This window comes from Pelecanus crispus, chromosome 21 (genome assembly GCF_030463565.1).
Source record: "Pelecanus crispus isolate bPelCri1 chromosome 21, bPelCri1.pri, whole genome shotgun sequence".
NCBI classification, from domain to species: Eukaryota; Metazoa; Chordata; class Aves; order Pelecaniformes; family Pelecanidae; genus Pelecanus; species Pelecanus crispus.
The window spans coordinates 4,506,924-4,533,551 of record NC_134663.1 but is presented as its reverse complement, the minus strand read 5'-3'; the positions used below and the strand labels follow the sequence as shown (position 1 = coordinate 4,533,551).

Sequence of the window (26,628 nt, the reverse complement as noted above, 5' to 3'; positions counted from 1 at the left end):
AAAGCAGTTCAAATAAAGGCGAAGAGGATGTCTCTCCTGAATAGCTCGTTCCTCAGATCTTGGGAGTATGCAGATCATCCCCTAATTGGCATGGTTCACTTGCCACCGCGGTGTGCTCATTAAGAGGATTCTCCCGCGCAGCCGCTGCGCGGGCACCCGAGGGAACGGCCGGGCAGGAGAGGCCTTGGCTCTACACCGAAGGCAGCGGTCAGCGAAGCCCTGGGCACATCACATCCGCGTGTGCTGATCAGCGGGAGCCGGCGCGGGCCAGAGCCCGTATGCTCCAAACACTCCCAGACATTACCTCAACCGTCTGCTGAAGGGATCCCTCACGACAAAGGCGGAAACCGTACCGCTCGGATAATGAATACGAATGGAGCGCTACACCGAGCTGCGGTATGTCGGAATTTCTCAAATGCTTCTGAAGGAAGACAGCAATACTTCTCAGTGTGGCTCCCTGAATGTTCTGGAAGAGATTACATTCCAGAGAACAAAGTTATTTTCTGGTAAATTTTGTAAAATATGAGTTCTGAAATGGGAATCAGACTAGAGATATTGGGCATCTGGATGGCTTAAAGAGAAAACTTAGTTTAAACCTGGTAAGTCCTGATCCTGTTGTCTATCTACACGGTTAAAGCCATTACACAGTATTTTGGCTCCAAGAGGACTCTGTACATGAGAAAGGAGATTATGAAAATCGAATTTATAGGCCAAAGGCCTGGCTAATAGCACAAGAGGAAAAAGTTGTAGAAAGACGCAGCAACCTGATAGCCTAGCCACCAGACTAAGGAATAAAAATAGAGGCTCTGCAGCCAGGGGACCTGTCTTTGGCTACGAGACAAGTCTTACAGCTCGTCGTGCGCGGGGTCTCTAGTTGGGAACGGGAATAAACCAGCCTACGGCCAAAACACCGCTTTGCGCGTGGAGTGCAAGCCGAGCGGGAACTTGAAGAGCGAAAGGAGGGAGGGAGGAAACAGCAGCGAGAACGAACGGCCCTCGTCATCGTACCCGGGTGCTGCGGGAAGGCAGCCGAGCCCAGAGCACGCCCTTCCCGAGCTCAGATACAAGGTCACGCTGACATCGCAATATTCTTAATTGCTCTAGAACTGCCCCGTGACGTGCTAGCGTGGGCACATGGAGCGAGCTCGGCTTCGTCTCCGCTTGCCTGTATAGACCTGCACTTAATAAAATTGAGGGACAATCTGATTACAATTTGTAAGTGTTTTTACAGGCTGTTTAGACGGCCAGTTCACTGTAGCAGAGACAGTCTAGAAGTGCATACAGCCTCTGGAATAGGGGTGTCAAACACGGCAGAGCCTCGATGATGCTACACTACAATAAATATAAATTATTCCTATGAAAAGCAAAAATGGGAGGAAAATCATGATCAAACTTCATGGATAAAGTGATTTTTCGCTGGAAAATTTAAGACAGCCTTGTAAAACATGAGGAGGGAAATATCACTTCAAATTGCCTTTAAAAAAGATAAAAATGGACAGCAATAGAGCAGCAGCTGCCTTTTCTAAGGATCCTCGCTGTAAAGAAATCTGGCAAGTTCAAGGACCTTCCTCGAAGAACTCAGCTGAGGCTCAGAGGTAGGTAAAAAGACATGGCAAATAAAAAAGGGGGGGAAGGGAGGAAAGAAACGCTCCAGATGACAAAACACCAAATGGATGAAGAAGTTGAAATTTTGAAAAAAAAAAATCAGAACTTACTCATTGGAAGGGAGACAGGTGGCAAGCAAAGCTCCCAACAGCTCTGTTTGATGTTCATGCTGTTGTCCGATTCAAAGGTGATGATGATGAAATAGTCCCAAGCAAACGCTTTTAAGAGGAAACAAAGCAAACCTTGCATCCATATAATTAGCAATCAACACAAGGAGAGAGGAAAAATATTTGAGTGCCACCTGAAAGAAAAAGAATGTTGCAGCGCTCTGAAACAAAGCCACAGCCTGATGCACAGGGAAAACTTGCCATAAACGCTGGCTTTCAATGAGATCACAATATATAAATATTGATTCAGTAAACATAAGCAGAGAGAAAAGCCGATTTTTTCTTTTCCTGTTTTTGAAAGGTCTGTAAAGACTCTGGAATTCAAAGAACAAATTGTGCATGTTATCTGTAAGTACCATATCCATACATGACTGACACACACACCACCACGCGCTCTGCTCTTCTGTAAACACAGCTACTCACAAGCGGGGCATTTTTGGCAGTAACCGCTTCACTCGAACATTTCTGTCACTGAAGAACACACCACATAGCGTTTCTTCTCTTTTGGAGAGGAATGACGGCCTTGCAGGTGCAGTGGTTCTGTGGTTTCAAGTTCTAACGCTTGCAGACCTTTCCTGACTGTAGAGAAATCAAGTCTCACTGCAAGACTCACATTTTCCACACAGCTCCGTCTTGCTCTGATTTACGCAGCAGACTGGACCTCCATCACGACTGTAGGCAAAGCATAATAGGAAACATGTAGGCAAACATTTTCAGAAGTCACCTGGATCTTCCGCGTACTTCTGTATGTTTGGCACCAGCTGAGTCCCTGGACAGCCCGCGTCCTCGCTCCTGTCCTCCTTCCCCCGGATAACCTGGAACCTTCGCTGTAAACACAGTGGCTTGGGCAGGAAGGTGCCCCAAGGCAGGTAACGTCACAAGCTGGAGCAACCCCGTCGGGTTCCGTGCTGAGGGGCGAGGCGGCGAGCCTTTTGACGGCAACAAGTTCATTCAAACCACGCAGCTCCTGCGTTCAGAAAGTGCTGAATGATGCAGACTGTGCAGAATGAGACCTCTACGCTTTGTAGCTGGCAAATGAGCCCTCTAGACTCACAGCTGACTTTTTAAAGTGCCGTCTTCTAGGCCAGGAACTGGCCAACTGATGGGTCGCGAGTCTCTACTTTTCATCTCGGCATCAATTATGAACAAATATAAATTATGTTTTGTTCACTGAATGTTTCAGCCTAGCTTCCCTGAATCAGTGAACTGCTGTTTCTGTGAAGTAGACATTAGTTTTCTGAGGTTTTTATTTGCTTTACGACTACAGCTCACTGCAGTATGTTTCAGATCTGGCATGCATTTGTAAATAGTTTATCAAGAATTAATAAATAATTAATACATGCTGTAAGGAATTATCAGAACTCATGTGACCTCTTATTTATGTGCTTATCCTGTTTTAAAGTTCATCAATGATTAACTAGTACTTTTTAAACCTCTTACAAAATGTACACATAGCAACTAATTAATTGCTGTATTAAGTTTGAAACATGGCTAACCCATACCCTGTTTTACCCGCCTACCCAGTGGAGATTCAAAATAACAACCGACAGAGGTGAATTGTAAAAACAGTATATTTAAAAAAAAAAACCAACCAAAACTAAAGGGAAATGGTTAGGGGGGTTGGGTTTTTTTTTTGTTTGTTTGTTGGGGGTTTTTTCAGTTGAAACATATCTTCCTTTGGTTTTATTACTCGTGTTTGGTTGGGGTTTTTTTTGAGCCTTTGTTGGCAAAGAGGCCTTGATGTAACTGAACAGGAATTTAGCAGCGTAATTTCAAGTATGTCAGTGAAAGAACATATTCATGTGCTAATTTAACTTCACGTCCTTGATAAGAAGCACACAACAAAACTTAAACATTACCGCTATTATGCTACTAAGAAACATGGTTTAGAGGCTGGAGAACCAGGCAGGAAACCCACTGATTTCCACTCTTAAACGGAACGCACTTTAACACCAGCCTTCAGGTCACTCCCTCCCTCTGTGCCTCAGCTCTCCGCAATGGGGATAAACCAGTTGTGCGCATCACAGTAAAAGCTTTGCGAAAATATCACCAAAGTTATTTCCTATCACACCAATCCAAAAAAGCATCAGTTTTGGAAATAAAAGTAACAGGATGAAAATCATTTGGAAATCAACGTTGTATGTTCTGAACATATAAAGCTGGCCGAGATGATCTCTTTCACCTGCATTTACACCCCCCAAATGCCTGTATGCCAACCAGCGTGCTTCGCACACCTCCAGGATAACACGCATGACCTTCCTACAAACCAGCCAGGCTTGTAAAACGTTTGCCTAGAAGCTCAAAGGACAAAACACATATACAAACAGGCCATTACACATCAGTCATTTTCACAGGTGACTTAAGCCATGAATTACTATCACAACAAGGTATTAGGAAATGTATGTGAAATAGTTTAAGAAACGTATATTCTTTTACAACTATAGTCAAGCAGAACCATGAAGAAGCTTCTACAGAACCTTGCCGCTGCATATTCTGTAGGCAGAACTAAGCAAACAAATGAAAAAATCTCTACTGGAACAGAGCCAAGAGTCTAATTTTACTCTATATTTATTAACTGGCCCACAACACTACTCCAATCTCTGAACATTGCTGCAAGGCTCTCCAGTCCTCTCCACTTACTGCCCGCTTACCATCTTCCCTGTGTTTTCAGTTCATTTTTGTACGGCTGTTCTCATTTTTAATACTCTGACATGGTGACCCTGCGGCCAGCGCGACGCTGCGGTCAGTGCAGTCACCTTCTCCGAGTACAGGCTTTACCTCCTTACTTCCTTTGCTTATGCTTTTTTCTCACAAGTAATCATTTGTGCTGTGTCCCAACACTGCCAGAGTCCCTGGACGATATTATTTCTTGAATTACGAGGTAATATAGCTGTGCCTGTAACCCCATGGCACTCTTCTCACTGCTTCCTACGGACTTGTAGAAATTTCGGTGAACATCACTTCGGTTTTTACCTCTTGTTCATCTGTCTCTGAAGAAAGTTCTACCGTGCCCATCACCTGAATATTTGGTTGCTGGATCAATATTTGAAGGCCAGAGCAATATTTGTGAAGTCACTAGGACATCTTCATTCTTAAGAAGATACTTTACGTGCAAAATAATAAACCTCAGTGCCAGAGTTGTCACCTTGACAAACTGTTTGCCTTTTATTACATTCCCCATCTTGAATTAGACATTCAGAATAGCCATACATTTAAGGGACACATATCAGCTTTCTCCTCTGCTGCTTTTGTTGAGATGTGCACGTATGCACACGCACCAGTACATACAGCGTAAAACGCCTCCCGCCGTTAACACCCTGTTTAACCACGGTGTTCAGATTTACCAGTGATGCCTTCAATCCTTGCGTCTGTGCCTTCTTTACTAATCAAGACACCAGAAGAGCTCTTGAGCGCCTTGGGAAAGGCGCTTGAACACGGAAAGGCGCACTATTGGACCGAGCCTGCTTTTACCATCCGTCTTCCCTGCCTTTCCTTGACTTCCCAAGCGCTGGGCTGCTGGCAGAGCTGCCGGCGAGGCACCGCCGCTGGCGTGGCAGGGGGCTGCGCCGGGACCGCGGAGGGCACGGCTCAGGGAAGGGAACTGGCACACGGCGGCACGGACCGCGGACACAGGCGCCAGCCTGACACGCCCCGCTCAGGAGAGGTGGGAGAAGAAAACTCTGCTTGTGTAGCGATAAAAAGAAGAGCATTTAAAAAAAAAAAAAAAAAAAGTTGTCGGCAGGCAGGGAGGATCTGAAGAGAAAGAGAAATCCAAGCTGAAACTCAGTAACAGGAAACTTATGTTCCTCAAGTAATGACCTTGCTGCTCACAGTAAGAGTAATGCCATTACATGAATAGGAAACGGTGCAACTCCAGATTGTAAATGAAGATATTGCTATTTTATACTTACATATAGATATGGGAATGAATGAGAGGAAAGCCTTTTTACTTCCTTTGAGCTGAATTCAGTTGTATGCTGCTGGTTTTGATTAATAGTTAATCATTACTTAAGACAGTGAACATGAAACAGTTAAATCATTCACAAGCACATATTATTTTTTTGAAACAGCAGGCAAGATTAAAACTGTTCTGCGAATCCCCCTGCTGAAGGAAGGGAGTTAACACTTGCTAGGAACGAAGAGAAATCATTTCCATTTTTTCACCTGACACATTTTCAAAAGGAATAATATTTTTTCATTTCAGGTCCTGGTATTTCTGCTTAGTGATGATCTAACATGCTGTTATATCTAAAACTAAAAGATAGATTGTAAGCCCTTTCAGGAAAGGATTTATTTTACAGTAACGTTCTGTGTCTACGAGAACCCTCACAAAGTAGGACTTTGACCACGATCAGGAATTCTAACTACTGCTGTAAAGAAAAGAGGTAGAAAGAAGTCAGCATATTTAACTCCTACTTTTAGCAGCCCTGACTAAAACTGTCACTGATTTTTGGTTTTTTAAGTGAAAAAAGTATTTTCTCTTCAGAAATGAAAGTAGCCATAGGAACTATCCATTCATGATAAAACTTTAGACATAAGTACTTAAAAAAAAAAAAAAAGAGAGAGAGAGAGAGAGAGAGAGAGAAGAAAATTCTTGGCTCAGGGATGTGGCTGGCTGGTTGGTTTTTTTTCCTGAAAAGTAATACCTTCAATTTTGCAGGTTCAAGTTTTAATGAGGATATCAAAACCCCAAGATATTTCTGGGAAAAAATGTTCACAAAATCTGTCTTTTTGTTGTCCTGCAATAATGTCCTCCAAGCCCTACTGTCCAGGTTATGACCTGCAATTAAACTCATGATAGAACTTGAAATGCAATTCTCAACTTTTATACAGATCTGCAAGCAGCTAGGAAGAGAACATAGGCCTTATTTATCTAATTTTAGAGACGGAAAAAGATAAGCACAGGAGACCTGAATTTGTATGCCCCAAATTAATCAGCAGTCCAGTGGCCAAGACCGAACCAAACCCGGTATGTGCAAATTCAGGGCCTTACCTGTTGCGTAAAGAGAGAGAAGACTAACACCCTCCTCCCTTGCAACGCGTTGGCCGTAAGGAGAGCACAGGAAACCTTCGGCTCAGCGTTTAACTGCTGAGCTCTGCTCTGTCCCTTGACCTTGTGCAGCCTCCCGCAGCCCCGTCCGCCCCGCGCGCTCCCGCCTCTCGACGGCACCCTGCCGTCACAGCACCCGCTTTCTTGGTCGCGATTTCCACGGTCACTACACTGCCGCTATGGGGATCCGTTTTAATTGCAGGCTTGCCAGCAAACGGGTCTGTACTCAAAAGCTGCGCCCACTCCACGCAACCGACCCGCGGGCGGGTGATCTATGGGAGAGATACCTGGCACAACGGTGGCACAACGCGCCTACCGCTCCACGCTGCCTGGAAGGAAGATCATGAACTCTGGCAATGGCATCTGCTTCCAGAAGAAGGCAACTGCCGCTTTCCCCTCAAACTGCCAGTTTTTTTAAATGATAAGACATTATGATCAATTGTATCAGAAACACTGTGGGAGTTGCACGCAAGAAAAAAAAGAAAAAGAAGAGTGCCTAAAAATTAAGCCACTAAGTATAATACATCCACTCAGATGCACAGAGTTACAAGGCTATGTACGTAAATATCTGATACATCATGCAAATTCTTTATCTGTAGCTCTTCAAAGGGGGAGGAATGGTTCACAAATAAATAAAGTAACAGGAAGTTCTATGAAGATTATAGCAACTGTAAACAATCAAACAGGTTAAAAGACGCCCAAGTAAGCTGGGTGCTAAATCTGACTTTCCAGATCAGTACAGAAAGATCTGGAAGCATCACACGATACTTCAGCCATAACTTAGGCAATGCTGAGAGCTGGGCAGAAGGTGGAAAGACGGGTGCTTTTAGGAGGGAAGGGTGTGATGAACTGAGACAGGGAGGACGAGCTGGGCACAGAAGCAGCTCACAAGTACTACAGGCTGCTTTTAAGTGGAGCTGGATCCTGCATGGCATGTGAGGTGCTCTTGACCGCTGAAGTAACTGAGAGCTGAGCGAGCTCCAGTGTTTTGTAAATGACCACACTCTTGCGGTACCAACTTTGAATCCACCTTCAGCACTTCATCATGCCAAATTAATGGGAGAAATAAAACTGGTACAATTCCTGGACTCATCAATGATTTTGAATTAATTACCTATAACCAGAACATTTGTTAATTCTGCAGAACAAGACAGACTTGGTATCGTTGACAAATGCCTTATTTTTCCCTCAGCTCAATTACCAAAATCCTTTATTTACAGAAGCTCTTGAATATACTTGTTCTAGAACAATACCTATCCTTCAAGAGCCTGTTCTCTTCTGGGTACACATCTACCTGAAGAAATCATTAGCAGCAGTTCATTAAAAACAAAGCAATAAAATTCCACATAGTTGAGGCCAGCGACCCACCAGATGTGGGGGGTGAAAGAGCCTCTTCTTCTGGCTGTTTTAAAGCAAGCGAGCTGAAAAGGCCCTTTAGAGTTGGACATCAGATACGTAACAACTTATTAAATTGCACTGAATGATAAAGGAAACAAGTTTCAGAATTCCAACCAATCTTAAAATATAGTAACAGAATACTGGCTGTGGTTACAGTGCCTCTTGCATACACAAGTCTTTTTGCGACTTCTAGGTTAATGCAAACTTACATTACGCTGCTCTAGCGACGTGCCTTAAACGGTATTTCCTAGTATGATAAACCACTGGCATTTTTAACGCCGTTACCTTGAGATTGTTATCAGTGTTCCATTGCAATAAATGTGGAGCTTGTCACAGACTTCAATCTCGTAAGAGGTCTCCGTTTTCCTACTCTAGGTCTCGTGCTGTAGGACCGGCGAGTCCCTGCACGAAAGACCAGCAGAAAACTCGCGCACAGAGCGAGGCAGGACCAGGACGTAGAGATCAGCAGCCGGAGGCCTCGACGAGAACAGGGTGAAAGGAACGGGAGGAGAGATGTGCTGAAAATCGCTTACTTCAGCAGCTTGGATAAATACATATTTTCCCATAATGATTCCATTACAATGTAATTTTCTTGAAAGCTAGGAGTGGAGCTATTTCAGCGTGCAAGCCTCCACGTGACCTTCTGCGGTTTTGTTTGTAACCGCTCTGCACTGAGCTGGATAACATACCCATACATCCTCAGCCACATATTAAATACCAGATACGTCATCCTCTCAGATTAGCTTAATGTCACTGTGGAGAAAGGAATGATTTTAACAGCTGGACAAGTTGGTTTTCACTGTGAAGGTTATTAACCTTTGTAATAAATTATCAGAGAGGTGGAGTTTTCTCTCTAAGTCCTCAAGCACCTCTGGAGGCCCCTTTTCATCAAAACAAACCATTGGCTTTCTAAACAGCGTAACTTTGGGCAGTTCTGCGGCCCTCCATGTACAAGAAGGCAAAGCAGATGGGTAACTGCCTCTTCTCCACTTAAAATTTCTTCTGTGTATCAGGGTAAAATATCCCCCCCCCAATCTTCATTAGACATGAGAGGTAGTGAAATACCAAACATTATGCCCACCTTTTACTTATAACCTGTATGGAAAACTCACTGAAGCAACGGTAATTCTAGTCCCTCGTCTATTACAGAAAAACAAAGAAGTCTGGACCTTGTTCTCATAAGCTAATATAATAAATGTTTGGGAGCTAATCATAAATAGAAAAAGGTTAATCAATTCCTCAGATTGTCGAAGCTTCGTGCGCACTGGGACTCTTAATATATTCAACAAAGAAACGGCAGGAAAGAAAATACCCACAGATTTTGTTTTCAAATAAAAATTTCTAATAATTCAAAATTGCCAGTGGGTCGCTTCCTTTTTTGATTTGTACAATTCGCGTTCCAACTGCAAAAACACACGAACTGCCTTCATTTCCCCATTTCACTTTGCACGTGACATTGATGTGGCTTTTTAAGCCAGAAGCCTAACATATGATTTAGATGCTCTGGGAAAGAAAATGATAACGCCGGGAAAGAACCGGATCAGAAATGTACATTAAAATCATGCAATTTCACTGCGCTGCAGAAAACTACTGGGACAAGGGAGCACCTGAGTAGCTGTAAGTAAGTCTCTGTTGCATCTGAATGCAGTATAGACATTTTGAAAGAACTAAATAGGCATGTGCTAATACCACACCAAGACAAAGCAGACCACTTCAGACTGCCTTTTATGCTAGGAACAAACCAGGCTCCGTAGGAGTCCCTTAAGGCTCCAGACAATACTTTTTCTCTTTCATGTTAACGCAGTAGCTAAAGCCCCAACCCAATTCCGTTAGCCACCACGCAGGAAGAGAGCGAAAGGCAACTCTTCCAGCTGACCCTCGGCCTAAGTAGAGGGGAGGGCAACGACTACAGGAAGACAGGAGAAATTTTCAAAGATTTAAGGATTGGTTTCAATGCTCAAATTCTAATGAAAGTCAACATGACCTTGCTTTCCTTTTTCCTTTTGACAGTCTGACAGTTTGCAATGAAACGATCTCTCCCAGCTCACACAATAAATTAACAGCAGACTTTAGAAGGGTTCCTAAATCTTGTGCCTTCCAGCCATGCCTGACTGGCGGATCACTTTGCTTTCCAAATTCACAAGGAGGAAGGACATCCTCCAGTCTCAGAAAGAAAGGTTGAGCTTCCTGGGAAGGAGCTCTCTCCTATATATTCTTGAATCTCATTTAACCCCGAATTATGCCAGCCACCCTGACACATCTCTGTACTCAGGAGTTCAAGTAAGAAAGTGGTACGGTTTCATCAGATAATTGGAAGGAGGATCCAGGATAGCAGACTAAGATCTAGCCTTAGGTTCTTCCACAAATTAGAGCTGTAAACAGCGTGCAGACCTACATTAAAGGGGAGCAATGCGTAATTGCTTACAGGGATTATGCATAATGCAAGCCCGACGGTGTTCCCACTAACAGCATTTCCACCTCATTCTCACACACGTGGGACAGAGCTGCTCTGGAGCTAGGGAACATCAAAGGTCCAGTAGAGAGCTTTGTACAAATTCTTGGTCAGCTTCAGTATTTGTAGCATTTTTTTCCTTCTCCATACCAAGAATGAAAAGAACCGTAATCAGAGTTTGTCTCCAAACAACGTGTAATCTTATTAAGTCGTTCTGCCTTTTCCCAGTCGCGGCACAGCAATTACACACCTTCCCAGGTGAAGGCCTACCACACGGGAGCAACAGAGGAAAACGACGTTAAGAACACCAAGGCTTCTATTTCCAGAAAATATTGGATGACACATGACGTTACAGAGGGAAATAAAATTATTGCTAAAACGTATCAGTCTTAGGTCTTGTTCTGTGTGTTCCGACGCACGCATGTGTGTATACACGCAGACGCTGAACATCTGCCCTGACCTTCAGTACTCCTTAATACACATTCTGTTAAATTAAATGGATAATGATGACCCAGAAGAATATTTCTTCAGCTTAACATAATGTGAGAAGCACATGGTAATTAACTAGCCTTTGAAAATGACACTGTCAGTTATGTCAGGACAATCAAATAATAGCAGAGCAATGGAGTCCGAATGGGAAGGATGGTGTCAGATGTACAGTTTAAACAATAGCTGTTTTGCCTGTCATTCATACCGAATTACTGCAGGAGGGGGGAAAGAAAAACTATTTATAACCTGTCAGTCTCAAGAAACCACAATTATGATGATTTAATTAACACATGGAGAGGCTTCAGGCAATCACATCGTTCTAAATTTAAGAAGTAGCACATTTCAGGCCCAAGATGATTTAGAACATTAACAAATGCTAGTTGAACCAGGGCAAGAATTTGATGGCTTTGTTGGTTCCTTTTAAAGCATCTATCATGGCACAAAGATAATCCAAATGGATGTGTTAGTGAAAGATGAGAGCAGTGAAGAATCATCTGGGGTTTCAGAGGCCATCACACAGAAGGAGAAGCTGATTTTTAATGAGTACTGAGTTTGAAAATGAGCAAAACCACACAACTCAAGTCCATTCATCAAAGACATTCTATGCATTGGAAAAGTCTGGAAAAAAAACTGAGTTCGGGTGTATGAGAGTGCAAGGCGCTGCGAGTGAGACCGACCTTCCCGTGGCAGCTTGTGCTCAGTGCCAAACAGGTCTTTCCTCGGCCTCGTGCCCAGGAGTGAATTTTAACCTGTGCACAGTGCAATCGCAGAACAGGGATGGCCTTTCCACTGCACGAGACTGAGAGCTGGCGTCATGCAGTAAACAGAATATTGTCAGCGGTTTCTTAAAAGCTGGATTGCAGTACTCACTGGCCAACTCGTCCCCTGCAAGTAAACTGCTCTTCGTGTCTCCATTTCCTCCTTCTATGCCCTACTTGTTTAGATTACCTGCGGTGTCCTCTTCTCCCAGGCACAAAAGGATTCCTTCAATGTTTTCATACGGTGACTAAACTTGGAGTTGTCAGCTGCTACCCAAACACAGACAGTCATAAGTAATATTACTACCATTACATTGAGCTTACCTTCTTTCACTTTCTACTGCCTGCTTCTTAATTGGATTAAAATACAAGTAATATACAGGAAAAGCCTACTTCTCCACACAAGAAAAAAAAAAAATCTTCACCAGAGTTTACACAGAAAAAAAATAATGAACCTCCTACTTTAAAACTGGTTCTTTCATTGTCTGCAAAAATTGGAGATGGAGATTGCTTTTTCTACAATGTACATTTATATCAGTGTGCAGTTGGAAGCATTGTGCACACACCCAATGCTGAATGTATCAAAAGATCATTGTACACTACATAATTACTAAGCTCTGCCTGTTGCGATGAAGGACACGCCGCATTCCCACAAAACATTTAGTACAAAGTGACTTAACCATCTGATTTTTCTCCTGATGTAACACTTCTGCAGTGCAGTTGAAATGCTGGGACAGAAAAGACTACGTGCTTTTATATGACAACAGAATTTACAAAATTCAGCATCAAATCAAGATTAAGGTCAGTCTTCCCCATTTATGTCTTCACATAAAGAAAACACCTACCCATACAAGCACACGACATCAATGGTCCACCTTTGATCATAAACAAACTGATCATGCTAGTCTTCCCCATAGGCTAAAACCAGAAATATTAATTTTCTTTTTATTTTTGTGTATTTCAGAGGAAACCGAATAATATGGTGATGGTGAAAGAACAGAAAAAAAATGGAACCTTCAGAGCAAAGAGCTGTTGCATAAGATCGTGATCTACGGGATAGAGGAAGTGAAAATTAGGATAATGTTACTTATCTGATGAGTTTTGAGAACTTCAGGTAAGAAGTGCTATGCAAAAAAGTCCTTGCTTTTTTGTCACACAAAGGATAGAAAACGAAGAAGAGAAGTTCAAGCACCCTCGCAAAGTCCTGTCATTTTCTGTAGGAAGCTGCCCGCTGACAGAGACACGGCCTTGGACCGCAAAGCTTTTAAGGAAAGACTCTCTGGCTTGCTAGCATCCATGAACGTCTCGTATTCTAGCCAATTATATTTAAATGTACCTAAAGAAGCACAAAAATAATTTAAAAAAATGGCCTGCATGTATGAATCTGTACTTGAACTAAGAAGCCACAGTGGAGATTTTGCTGTAGCTAGAATGTATCCCAGATGGCGAGAGATTACAGATGATCAGGATTTTCTGGCCTTTCTGGCCTTCCCCATTCTTGCAGGTGGAACAATTCCCATTCAAGTGCCCATGACAACAGCAGGACTGATATATCCACCAGGAAGAGCTTTCTATTTCCTCGTGACTTAGGCAAAGACAAAACAAATTCATTAGGCCAAGAAGCCAATACTCCCATAAAGTAACAGCCTCTCACCCATCCCTTCGCTGCAGTCTGGCTTCTAACAAAGCTGGAATTTTGCAGCGAGGAACAGAGACCACAACTCCCAGGAAATCCCTCAGAATTGATCCAGTCATCTTTTTGTGTAGATGGAGAGATCTGCAGGCAATCCAAGCTTATTTGGCTGCACAACAGGCAGATGTGATAAAAGCTGATTAGTGTCAAAAATGTTTACTGCTGCAGCCCATCTGTGTTCAGTCCTAAAATACCTGGCTTGAAATGACCAAATACCAGGATGTTTGTAGCGCTATAAACACAAATCACACAGGAATTTTTCGTGTCAAAATGTTTACAGCACGGATAGCGTGATGGAGGGCCGCACGCTTCCGCACGCCAAGCAGCTCCTGCCAGAAAAGCCGGCAATCTCCTGAGCAGGCCAGGTAGCCCGTGGCCAGGGAAGCAACACACCCGCCCAGCTGAGCCCTGAACGGCAGTCCCAAAGGCTTTGGAACGTACAGGTCTCTTCTAGCAGGAGCAGATCGCCTGCCAGGACCCGTACGTGTCTGGGAGCATCACTGTCGAGAAGCAAAGCGAAGCAGCACACGCAGCTCCGGGTGTTTCAGCAGCCGGACCAGCGCAGCCGGCTGTGCTGAACAGCCTGGGCAGCGCAGGTAACAGCTGTAACATCGCCAATCCCGGCAACTGTTGTTCTGCAGAAGAGTCTGAGGAGCATTTCCAGCAGCAGGATACTTACTAACAAGATTGTTTGCCCCTTTTAGAGTGTGGGGTTTTTATATTTTTTTTGTGCGTGTTTAAAAGAAAAAAAACCCAAACCTACAAATGAATAGGTTCAACAGATTTTTTTCGCTATTTCTGCTAGTGTTCTCCCTCCTGGCATGAGCTACATAATGGACTGAAATCGATTTTTTTCTCCTCCTTAAAATACCGGCAGCACATCAGAGTTTTAGCAAAAGCAGAAGAACGGGTGAGAGAAAGGAAGAGAGAGATGGAGAGGGCAAACTGCATCTGTCACAATTCCAGTAATGCAGGAATCCTTCATAGGGCCTGAGCAACGATTGTAACAGGAATAAAAGTATTTCCTTCCCTTGTACAAAGCTTTTACAACACAGCATCCTCTCCATTCGAGCAGTCCTCGCTGTGCATAACTCAAACCATGAACTTCCTAGAAAGTAGCAAAATTAGGGGAAGTAGAAAAAGCGGTGATGAGAAGGCCGGGAGGATGACAGTCCATCAGCTACCCTCCCGGCTGGGCCTGGTGTTTAAGGCCATGACTCCTCAGCGCAATTCCAGAGTTCTGTCAGTGAACTGCCAGCCCCTGGACAAGCAAACGTAGTGCCTGAAATGTGGTTAGGAAAGTTCCCAAGCCGAAGTGCAAATCTGGGAGATGTGGGTTCAGCTTCTTCCTTTGCCACTGATTATCTGCCTTGACCCAGAGCAAATCACTTTGAAGGTCTCAGCATCACCTGTATTACAAGACCAAATTTCAGACAAGCTAATCTCTCACCCAGACACCTGAGTAAGGACTGAGTAAGACTTTCAGAAGCGTTCAGCACCCTTCTGCAGCTCCCTCTTCAAATTTCCAACCAATGTCTCAACTGCTGCTGATGCACAGCTGGATGAGTTCTTCCGGAAATACGGCCAAGCTTTTTGGTAATGTCTTTGGGAAATCTCACACGTTACAAGTGCTAGGCCCAGGCAAATTTGCCCCTGCGCATTTATTGCTCCATCACTAGCACCTCCATAGCACAACTTTCTGTATACTGACGTTATACTTGCAATAACAGGTACGCAGTGCTAATGAAGCCTCTGAATGGTAACAAACACAAATTTCTACCTTTGGTCCTAAACCTGAAGACATTTCTAAAATTTATTTTCTCCTCAAACCCCTCACTGGCCTTGTGCCTAAAAGATTTCACCTCTGAGCCACTTGTGACATATTTCTTCCAGATATACTGCACTGAAGAAAAGCGCTGTCAGCTTAGCCTTTGCTTACTCTCCCAATACAAATATAGAGCTTATGACAAGAGTTTCATTAGATGGATTCACCCTTCAGTTTACAACTCAAGCAAGAATTTAAGGTCCATCTATAAGCACAGAGATGTGGAGAAAGAGGCGCAGAGGAGGAGCCAAAGCACACAGGATATAAGAAAGCTAAGTTAGCAATGCCCATCCGACAGTGTTCCAAAACAGAGGCACTGGAAAGACAACCGCACCACTAGAATGGCCCTAGAATGACGACAGCAGGCTACCTAATTAACAATTACTGCTTCCTGTACTCCTCACTCGTCACCTCCCATACCCTTCTCTTTGTAATGCACTACCGGTGCAATCACCTTCCTTGTGCACCCCTGAGCTACAACGCACTTACACCTCTGCCATGAAGTCCTTGCTAAGTATTCCTTACAAAAGCATAAGGCTGATGTCCAAAGAAAATATGATCAACTGTTCTTCAAAAAAAAAAAAAAAAAAGAAAAATTCTGCCACATCATTGAGCGATTTTGCTCCTGAGGTCGTACCACCCCACAAGCTCATGCTTAGCCCCCAGGCAGCCCTCCCAAACGTGCAAGGTGAGTTACAGAACCAGGCACACCCTCGCAGAACCGGAACCTCGGACTAAAGAGCATCTGGGCCATGGGGCTGATTTTGGTTCTTCCTTTTTGCATGCTGTTCAAAACAACACAGGAATGGTGTTTCATAAATAAATAAGAAACACCAGTGGCTATCAACATTTCCTTTTAGATTAGGCTCAAAAGGAGGAGGTCAACAGCAGCCCACCAAGTCCGCATATGTTGCATCCCTTTATCAATCTATTTCTTCCCAGTGGCAAGAGGGGAGGAAGCAGAATAATTTTGTGTGACTGATTTAGCATGTATGAATACAAGTGACAACTGCCCTGGTTTTCACGCCAATGGGAAACACAGGAGCATCGCAGCGGAGATGTACTTGTATGTGAACAGGTGGGCTTGCTTGTCAAGCACTGGGCTACGGTTAGACATTGAGAAGCGAAAGTGTAAAAAGTAACCGCACGGGGTCTGTGTCAATCGTCTCTCCAAGGGCTTCACATCAGCTGTGCTCAGTTAACACGGAAAAGCCGCTCCCTTGTTTGGTCGGTTGTTGTTTGTTTTGTAACTGCCAGCCTAGGAAACAGGAGATGAATAACCTTCCAGGAGAAAGAAGGAAACATTTTTGTAGCAATGTTTTTTCTCCCCATATACCTTCATAGCACGCTCTATACAGATATTTCGTGTGCGATACGTATGAAATACATAATATTATAGCTTGGTTTATGAAATTGCTTTTTATGGCTCCCAGATCTTCAGCAAATGTACAAATAAATATGAATGAGAGAGGGAATAAGATGCACATGCACAAAGCAAAGCAAATACCAAAATGAGATAGCAGCAGTCTGCTAAGTGGATGGTGAGAGCCAAAATCATAAGCATCCAGTTATTTTAGAAACCCCTGCCAATAGACTAAATAGAATACCATAGGCCAGGTGTCAGTGATTATAATCCCACTGATGCCAAGAGAGTTGCTCCCATTTACAGCCAGCCTGACTTTGGCGCTCTCTCTGTAGTACAAGAAATAATTCATAAAGCACGGACCTGAAGGAGCAGCCGTACGAACGGTACCTGCAGCTCCCCTACTTGCAGCATACGGACCCGACGCAGGGCAGCTCTCGTACGCCTGTGTTGCTTTAGTGTATGTTAGAAATCTCACTGACCTTAAAACCACGACAAACACCGCCCCTGCCCACGGGCATAGCTGCTGTGAAAAAAAAGCCCCGCATAAATACCTAAGCGTGTTATTTCAAGGCCAGTTCTGCCATGGAAAACAAGTGGTTTATGGATGAGATGAGCTGGATACTTGTAAAAACAAAATCATCACTGTGAACGTAACAGGCCTGCTCACACGACCTTAGGCCACGCTCAGAAACCATTCATTATCACCCAGCTACCAGCAACACAGGCTGGTCAGGCATCTTTCCCAGGTTAAAATGGAACTAAGCCATTCTTTCTTTCCCGTAAAACACACGATTTTGGGACACCTTAGCTGCTAGCAGGCCGGGGAGGGGGGTAGACATGTGAAAGCAGACAAGCATTTGAAAAATATCACTAAAAAAAGTAAAATCAACAAACTCGTAAGCGATGAATTCTGAAAGCCCGCCTGCTCTCATTTTGATAACCAGACACTCTTCTCTGCTCTAAGTGGTGCTTTTTTGGGAGAAACCTCGGGCTGAGCAGAGTGCATGAGCAGGCCAGGGTGTCAGGATGACAGGCCGGAGCTGTGTCTCACTTGTACAAAATAATAGTTTTGCCACAAGTATGTACATCTGGGTAAATTAGTAAGTAACGAGATATTCCATTTGTTTTTTCCCCCCAAACATAAAACCTTTCCACTGCTCAAGACTCTCCAAGGTTTCTTTTCCTTACCATTCTGAAGTACTGTACAGTGCATATCTATCCTTTTACAAGTGGAACCTTGTAGCTATGGAGATGAAGAATGTTAAAGCCAAGCTGAAGACAGTATTTCAGTGGGGGCTTATGGTTGCTACATGTGCCTTCAATGATCTTCTGTTTTCCCTCTCCTGAAGTCATCTCTACTAACAGCCAACGCATACTAAATCACCACGCAAATACAGGGTGTACCTTCTACCAGCCCCAGCCTGGAGAGCACTACCACGCTCAGTACAGTCTTACTGATTTACACCATAACCAAGAACCCCACGGACAACACGATAAACAGCTTGAGTTCTCCAAAGTTGTGCACCAGCTCAACTTCACCTGAACGGCGTGACGAAATAAAATTGTTCTGGTATTGCGACAGCGCCTGGAAACCAGGCGAATCGGGGTCCCCTCGTGTTTGATGCTGTGTGTAACGATCGACATCAGCATGAAGAAACGATGCCACACTGACCTCCTGTTACTAGGCCTGGTAGGACTCTTCAACTTTTTATTTATCTGCCGTAATTCAAATGATCTGAATTTCAGTCTCCCGAACAACAGTGCATACTCCCTATCTTCTGTGCGCTACGATCATGATCCACATTCTGTTACAGATTATGGTTTCATTACATGGACCTTTGGTTATGGCGTGCAGATTCAGCTGTCTTCCATATCATCTTGGTGTAAATTAAACAGCATTTTACTCAAGCTAATGAAACTTCAGCGATGTTAAACTTGAGCATGAAGAGGAGACAGCCTTTCAGGTCAAATTAATGCTCCTTGTGACAGCCAGTGAAAATTCAAAATAACTTCGTGAGCATCACTTACTTTCTACTTGTGCTGCTAACAGAAAACAAAAAAAAACACCACCCCACACCTTGATTCACATGATACTGGTAAAAATGACAAGGGTATAGCAGGTGCTTTTCTTTTCTGAAAACAACACTGCTCCAGAGAAGACAACCCCAAAACACACACTTTTTTTTTTTCCTTCCCCTTAGCTCTGTGGTCCAAAATCAGCTAGGGATTTCAGGTGCCAAATATGAAATATCTCAAAGATGCCCTATTGTCAGAAAGTGAAAACATCCGCTTTTAAAAAACCAGGATCCTAGAACTGCAGCCGGCTCAACACTGCTCATCTTTAACACACCTTTCATACTAGCTGCCTGTCAAAGACATTGGTCAAAATCTACCAGAGTCAAACCCAGTTTGCATAAATGGATATGAATACATTTCACCAGGCACATTAAGCACTCTCAGGTAGGATGTCTACGACCAAGGAAACAAAATCAGCCATGGCCCCCTAATACCACATCACGTGCAGGATTAAGTAACAAGTACTGAAATGTAATTGCACAAATCCTCCTTACCAGGTATAAATAACCGACGGCCTTCACAAGTAAAAACATTTCTTACATACACATTAATAGAGTCATTGACAATACAGAAATAAAAAATTACGGTATTTTCTTGCCAAAGCTGAACGACAGACGAAAGAAGCGCTGAGAGCTTCTCCTATTTGTATTTCCCACGTTGCGGAGTTCAAATCATAACATGGCCTTAAGTGCATGAAACTATTAACTCCAGTAGAGCTGTCTCTCAAGCTAAGCCTTCACTGATCACTAAAATGGAATACTGAAAACCCAAGAATCCCCCTCTCCCAACCCAGATATTTGCAAATGTACTGCTTGACTTGGGGTCTTTACAAGGCTCAAGTCCCGAAGAGCTAGAAAGGCAGCTTGTATGCTCCTGCTTCTCCAGAAAAACCAGTGCCTAACTCTAAGGTTGTGCTGCAGCCCTGTTGTCCCCTGGTTTACTTGTGAACCAGAGGGAAAATGCGGAAAATCTTTGGCAGTATCTTTAAATAGGCCATAAACCCCTCAAGATTTGACATGGGGTCTGGAGTAAAGAGATTTCCATATTTATTTTTAAAACAGAAAAGGTTCTTCAACTCCTCTGTTTCTACCAATACATTAAAAATGGGACTCTCTTGTAGCCATTGCTAATAAAATAGGTGCAAACAGGAGGAGAATAATACTCCAGATGCCTTTATCATAGTTGTTTACTTCAACTTAATCTATTTTTTTCATAAGGCTGAATTACTCAAAATAATCACCACCACTTCCCTGACTGTTGTTATTTAATGAGATAACCTTTCATACTGAGCAAACCCAAAAGCAAAAAAAAAAAAATCTCATTAATCTTTCTAGTGTTTAGAGATACCTCAAGAGCTTCAAACATTTACCTCTCCTTCCCAGCAGCTGAAATGGTTTTAGGAGGATCATGGTTCATACCTCACATTCCCTGGAGCCAGAGATGGTATACGTGCAGGGCCCAGATCCATTAACCGATACATCCATGGTCTCAGAGTTTGTTGGCTTGTAGTCCACGTAATACTCCTGTAAAGGGGAGTTCATTTGCCTTTCAGACTCGCGGGCCTTTTTCCTGCGCCTCTTCATGAGAGAGTGCTGCTGGAGCTGTTTCATGCTGGCTGGATAGCGCTTCCACGACACGTAGATAACCAACAAAATCATGGCCACGGAAAGAAAGAGGGCCACGCTCCCAGCGATTATTTTGTGAAAGGAAACGTGCTCGTACTCTGGTTCTACTCCAGGCGTTGGGAGGTCTGCAGAAGGGCTTGGCATAGCAGATGTTGGCTGATTGCTTTCAAGTTTGGAAATGGTAGGTTTAGGAATGAAGACAGGTCTCTGGGGGGTTTTGGGTGCCTGGTAGGATCTTTCAGTAACCACCACCTGGATTTCAGCACAGATATTATATGTTTCCACGGCATCGCTCACTTTTTCACCCTGGATATGTTTAGGGCCTGCACATATCATCGTGCTTTCTTTATTTCCCTTGAAGTTCTTAAGCCAAGTAAAGAGAGGGCAAATGCTTCGAGTACATTCCCACATATTTCCAGACAGAGTGATGGAGATGAGCGAGATCCATGTATTGATGGTCTCCTGAGAGATGTTGGTGAGTTTGTTGGAATCCAGGTTCAGCTTTTGCAGGTTGGGGAGGCACTGGAAGGTCCCAGGCTCTATCCCTGTAATGTCATTTCCTGATAAATCCAAGTTGTGCAAGGAACTCCAAGTCCACGTTAACCCTTGGCTAATAGACCGGATCCTATTCCACTGCAAGTAAATCGAGCGAAGGTTGAAGAGGCGTGGAAAGTGGGCAAAATTGATCTTAGAAAACTGGTTGTGCTCCAAGTGGAGCTCCGTCAACTTCAAAAGGCCAGCGAAAGCATTACGGGATAAGCTCCGCAGGCGGTTGTAGCCCAAATCCAGAAAGTCAAGGTTTCGGCAGTCTTGGAAAACTCGGATCGGCACAGTTTTCAGCGAGTTAGACCGCAGATGCAAGATCAAGAGCTTACGAAGGCCCTTGAACTGCTCAGACTGCAACACTTGCAACTTGTTGTAAGAGAGGTCCAGATTGCGGAGGTTGGGGACTGGGTGAAATGTTTTGTTGTGCAGATGGGTAATTTTGTTGGAGCTTAGAATTAATTCCTTCAGCCTGCGGATCCCCTGAAATGCATCCTCATCCACGGAGCTGATGTAATTATGGTCAAGATAAAGCCATATGAGCTGATTCAGGCCCGCAAACTGATTTGATTTAAGCTTCTGAATGCTGTTGTACCGTAACGATAAGCCTTGAGACCCTCCAGAAATATTCTGAGGGATGTCTCTGAATGCATGAGACTCGCAGTACACAATCTTGCCATCGCATCTGCAGTTCTTGGGGCAAGCTCGCTGAGCCCCCGCAAGCATAACAAACAGCACCATAGGAAGTAGCACTAACACCACACTCATGCCTCTCAGCTGCTTAATTAAATGGAAACCTACAATATTAAAAAGAAAACAAATGTGCATTGTAAAGCTATTAAAATAAATCGCCAACAGACTACCAACGTCAACGGGGTTTCTAATAAAGCGTTAGTGAAGCAGTGGATTTTGAAGGCAACCTGTTTGCCTCCTGTCTTGCACTTTTTGTTGTGTAAATGCCTGTCCTTTGAGTTGCTGGCTTGCCATCTCTCCTAGCCACACCATCACCAGTACTACTCTTGTTATTCAATTACTTTTGTGTGATTTATGATCCCTCAGAAGGACCAAGAGCCTGTTCTCTATTTGCTTTTCTCCTGTACATCATCTCTCAATGTTGCTGGTATATCCTTATCGCTAGATGCTGAGGTTTTAACAATAAACATATTTGTCAAGTCACTGTGCTGAATGCTCCACAGTGCCGGAGAGGAAATGAGCCAAAGCTTCTGGTATTTACGTGCTGCTAAATGTGTTCTTTAATAAAAGCAACTGCAAGTCCAATTCCTCCAAAAATTCCTGCAAAAAGTGAGAAATCTACTTATCATAAACTTTGACCCCTCTTTAAAATGTGTATTTATTGTAAAATTAAACAGTGAGTAAAGGCTTTACTTTTTGCACCGAGTGATTTGTTTTTAAGGGGAGGTTTACTCGTTCTTTTTATGTACCTAAAATATATAAATAGATGCACAGAAACAAAGTACAACCATATAGAGAAGTATACCATATAATGCTAGTATGGGACCTCAATACCAAGACAATACTAGAAGACATATTTCTTTAAAATGACTCATAGTCTTAACACATATTAATTTAAAGTTATCTACAGGTAGCTGTGAATACCTAAGCATTTATTATTTTGTATATCCATCATATACTCCACGAAAATATACACACAAATCCTTACACATAAACACTGCTTTAGGAGCAGCAAACCACAGAAAGTTTAAAGGGGTATATTTCTATTTCAGCTCCCCTCTCTCTTCCACAGTAATCCTGATTTTAAGATTTTGCATCCAAGATGTCAAATTTATCATATAGTAGTAATGCTGCTATGTGAAGACAGTCGCATTTTCCAAATTCTTTGAATAATTATGAAAGGGGGCGGAGGGGTTGTCAAAAAATCCAACATACATACGCACTCTTTCCTTAGCCTGTAATAATTTTAGGACTGGTGCCTCTGTCCAGAGTTGCAATCTCGCTAAGAATTAAAATGCATTCTTCAAACAGGGAATCTTTTAAGGGCCGGTAACTCCTCGATAAATCATTACTTTATGATTTGTCACACAGACACAACCAACCCCGGGCTGCAGTTATTTAATCCAATTTTAAACCAAGGGGCAATCTGCAAAATAATTCCTAATCTAAAATGCCCCCAACTACGCATCTCTGCCTTCCACTTTAATAGTTAGATTTTTAATTTAAATCCTCATCTTTTGCTGCTGCCTATGTGCCAGCAGCAGCCAGCTAGAAATATGTGCTGGCTGTTACAGACTTGGGGGCTGGGGGGAAGGAGGGAGGGAAATAAACCTGTCACACTTGAAAAAATAAGACTGGCAAATGACTGCTGGAAATCTAGCAGCAGTATTAGGGGTATCTTTTCAAAGACCAAACAAGCCTTTTCAAAACCACCTAGACAACAGAATCACCCCCTCCCCTTTGCTTCCCACATACTGTAAAGTGTTAACAGTCCTTTCTGACAGCCTGAATAATACCGCTACAGGCTCATCGAATATGAATATAAACCCAGAAGAAATTCTGGGTGAGCGTGCCTCATGCATACGTGCACTTATCTGTCCGTCTGCAGGTGTGTGGGTGGGTTGTACAGACAGCGAACGTACTCTCTACAGTCCTTAACCTGGTGCATGCATTTACAGATTAATTACATATAAAACCACTGCAGGAGGAAAGGTGTGTATGTGCGTGTGTCGGGGGGAATACAGGATCTAAAAATACAATAGCAAGTACAGTGAGTCACCTGGCAAAGGAATGCACTGCTGCTGCTTAGACTGTTTCCCCCTCCTGAACAGCCAATAATCCAACTGAAAAATATACCATACAGCTGCAGCTGTGCTAACAAACAAACAAGAAAAGTTCACTTACCCATCCTTTTGTCATCAACAAGCGTCCTCCTTTTCCTTTCTCCAGCTGTTTTCTTCTCTCTTTCCTTTTTTGCTTTCCCTTTGCCTCTCCCTCTCTTTCAAAAACCGGTCTCTTTTCTTTAAACCATCAGAATCTTCATGTCACAGCACGGTTGCCACTCACATCACCGCCATCCAGCGTGCATGCCAGTAACCCACACAAAGTTCCCTAGAGAGGACAAGCAAGAATTTTGGGGATGAGGAAGGGAAAGGATAGGGAAGGGGTTGGGGGTGGGGAAGACAGGACGAAGGATGGGGGGGAGCGTGGGGGGGTAGGGAGGGACTCTAAGCTCTGAGAGCCATTGTGTAAGTCATCAGAGAACCACCAGCGTTAAGTGGCAATCAGCAAGTAAAAGCTATAGCAGACCACGAAGGTAAACCAACTTCTCTGGGAGAAATAAAAAAATCTTTCCCGGTACCTAGCATTTCTCATTCTGCTGCCTTTTGCCATTGCCAGGCAGCGCAATCCATCCTCCAGCTCCCCAGCTCCTGAAGCAGGCAGGCCTCCCGTGCTACGCAAGACCCCCGTTTAAAAGCTACGCAGGATAGGTTTATCCATTTAGCTGGTCAGGTTTAAAGTGTTTTGTAGCTGTGCTGAGAGGCAGCTCTTGTCTAATTCGGAAGGCTTTCCAGAGAGCGATGCTGCTTTGGAGCTTGTTGGTGCTAATGTTCTAGTTTGTGATACACTGAGTGCCCTCCACTGGAGAAAACAGATCACACATTAAAGGCACGAACAAGTGATCCTGTCATTGCTATGCAGACTTTCTTCCTTCAGAAAAGAAAATTAAAGACACAGTATTGCCATGCCCACCATCATCGCTCTGCGGACCCCCTTCGCCCTCCCTAGATTATTAAATGTTTCTAATGTGGATTTCCCGGCAGCCAGCGTGAAACACCAAACAAAACACCTGTTCCCCGGGGATTTGGCAACCTGATCTTTTTCTAATCCACCCGACCTGTATATTTTTCTCGGGCAGATTTGGAACTGGTTTTATCTTCTCGTATTCACAGGGTGAGAACAGCAAAAGGAATGTTTGCAGATTAAAAGTCAAAGTCGTGTAGGGGAGCGGGGGGGCAGGAAGCAGACGAACCAACGCACGCAAAAGGCATTTCATTGCATGCACCAAATCCGAACGTAACACACTGAGACCAGCTTCTTTCTTCTTTTTTCATCCAAGTCCTTCTTAGTCAGACAAACAGCGAGTTTGATAAACAAGGCAGAACCGAAGCTGCAGAACTAGTGACACCTTTCTGGTCCTGAACTTGGCTTCTCCCGCCGCTCTCCCCCGTTCCGAAGCAGAGACCGCTCGCAGCCCAGAGCGCTGCTCTGGATTTCAGCAGAGCTCAGGCACAGACCTCGCGGTGGGACCCAGGGCGCGTCACTGCCACGGCGTCTCACCGCCTGCCATGTGGCTGGCTAGCTACTAGGGCTTGAAGCAATTCGCACCCAGTTCAGCAGAAAGATGTCGAAGGGGTCTGGAGCAAGCGCAGCACGCCCGGAGCTCCGGCTTGGTTCTGGTCGGCCCCATCAGCCAGAGGCAGCAGAGCGTAAGCCTCGGTGCAGCCCCACACAACCACAAATGCACCATTCTTGGGTTCAAGGCAAACTCAGCCTTCTCAGAGGGCAGCACTGTACTGTGCCTTCACATTTTTAAACTAAAGCTCACATACCCCCAAAGCTCACCTACCCCCAAAGCTCACCTACCCCTAAAGCTCGCATATCCCCAAAGCTCGCATATCCCCAAAGCTCGCATATCCCCAAAGCTCGCATATCCCCAAAGCTCGCATATCCCCAAAGCTCGCATATCCCCAAAGCTCGCATATCCCCAAAGCTCGCATATCCCCAAAGCTCGCATATCAGTGCTGTCTGTCCAGCCGCTCCCTCCTCTCCCTGTGCTACACTGACATCCAGTATTTTGAAAACAATTCCCCGCCCAAATCTTGACTTTAGATGCCAAAATGGTGGCAGTGCTTTTTATAAAGTCTGTCATGAGCTAAATGTTGTGTTACTTATTTTTTTAAATATTCTTAAAATATTTCCCCTTATGACTAACAAGCACCTCGCTTAGCATTTTACAGCCCCTATCACTTGAGGTTTCTGTGTGCTACTACTCATAATTCCGCTACTATAACAAAAAGGAAAACTGCATGAAACTCAAGAGCAGATTGTGAGCTCTTTTAAAAATGTCAGTTCCTTATTCCTGGCTCAGATAGAGAGACCATTGCTGCAATCCATTCCAAGTGAAGTCACCCCTGCCCAGCACCTGGTGCCGTCCAGGATCCCCATCGGAGCAAAAGGGTTGGGACACAGAACAGGCAAAGTAGTTCAACTCAATTTAAAAAACAAACAAACGAAAAAATCCACAAAACAATCTATAGAAGGAAACTTTTCGTCCCCTATATCTGCATCCAGACCACAACATCTCAAAGCTTCTGAATAAAAAAAAACTGGTTTGGTTTGCCCTGTTAGGAGAATTCATTGCTATCTATAGATCAGAGATTGATTTCTGTAAGAAAAATATCATAATTAATCACTATATTTTTACCCTGAATTGGCCAGCAATACACACCTCCCCCTCAAACAAGATTCAGAACTTAATTATCACAAATGACGTTGAAAGTACTTTTTCCCATATCTCTATTAACTACGTCTGCATTACAGTCAG

The 26,628-nt window shown here is 43.8% G+C and overlaps 1 protein-coding gene across 1 annotated transcript in view; it reads right to left on the bottom strand.

The window, feature by feature from the left end:
• Positions 1-25,784, bottom strand: part of LRRTM4 (leucine rich repeat transmembrane neuronal 4) — a 223,442-nt gene extending 197,658 nt beyond the window's left edge. Inside the window, exons 1-2 of the mRNA XM_075724201.1 lie at positions 25,664-25,784; positions 20,298-21,844 (exon numbers count right to left, since the gene is read on the bottom strand). Coding sequence (XP_075580316.1) covers positions 20,298-21,844; positions 25,664-25,784 — 1,668 coding nt within the window. The remainder of the gene's footprint in view (positions 1-20,297; positions 21,845-25,663) is intronic.
• Positions 25,785-26,628: the final 844 nt, after the last annotated feature.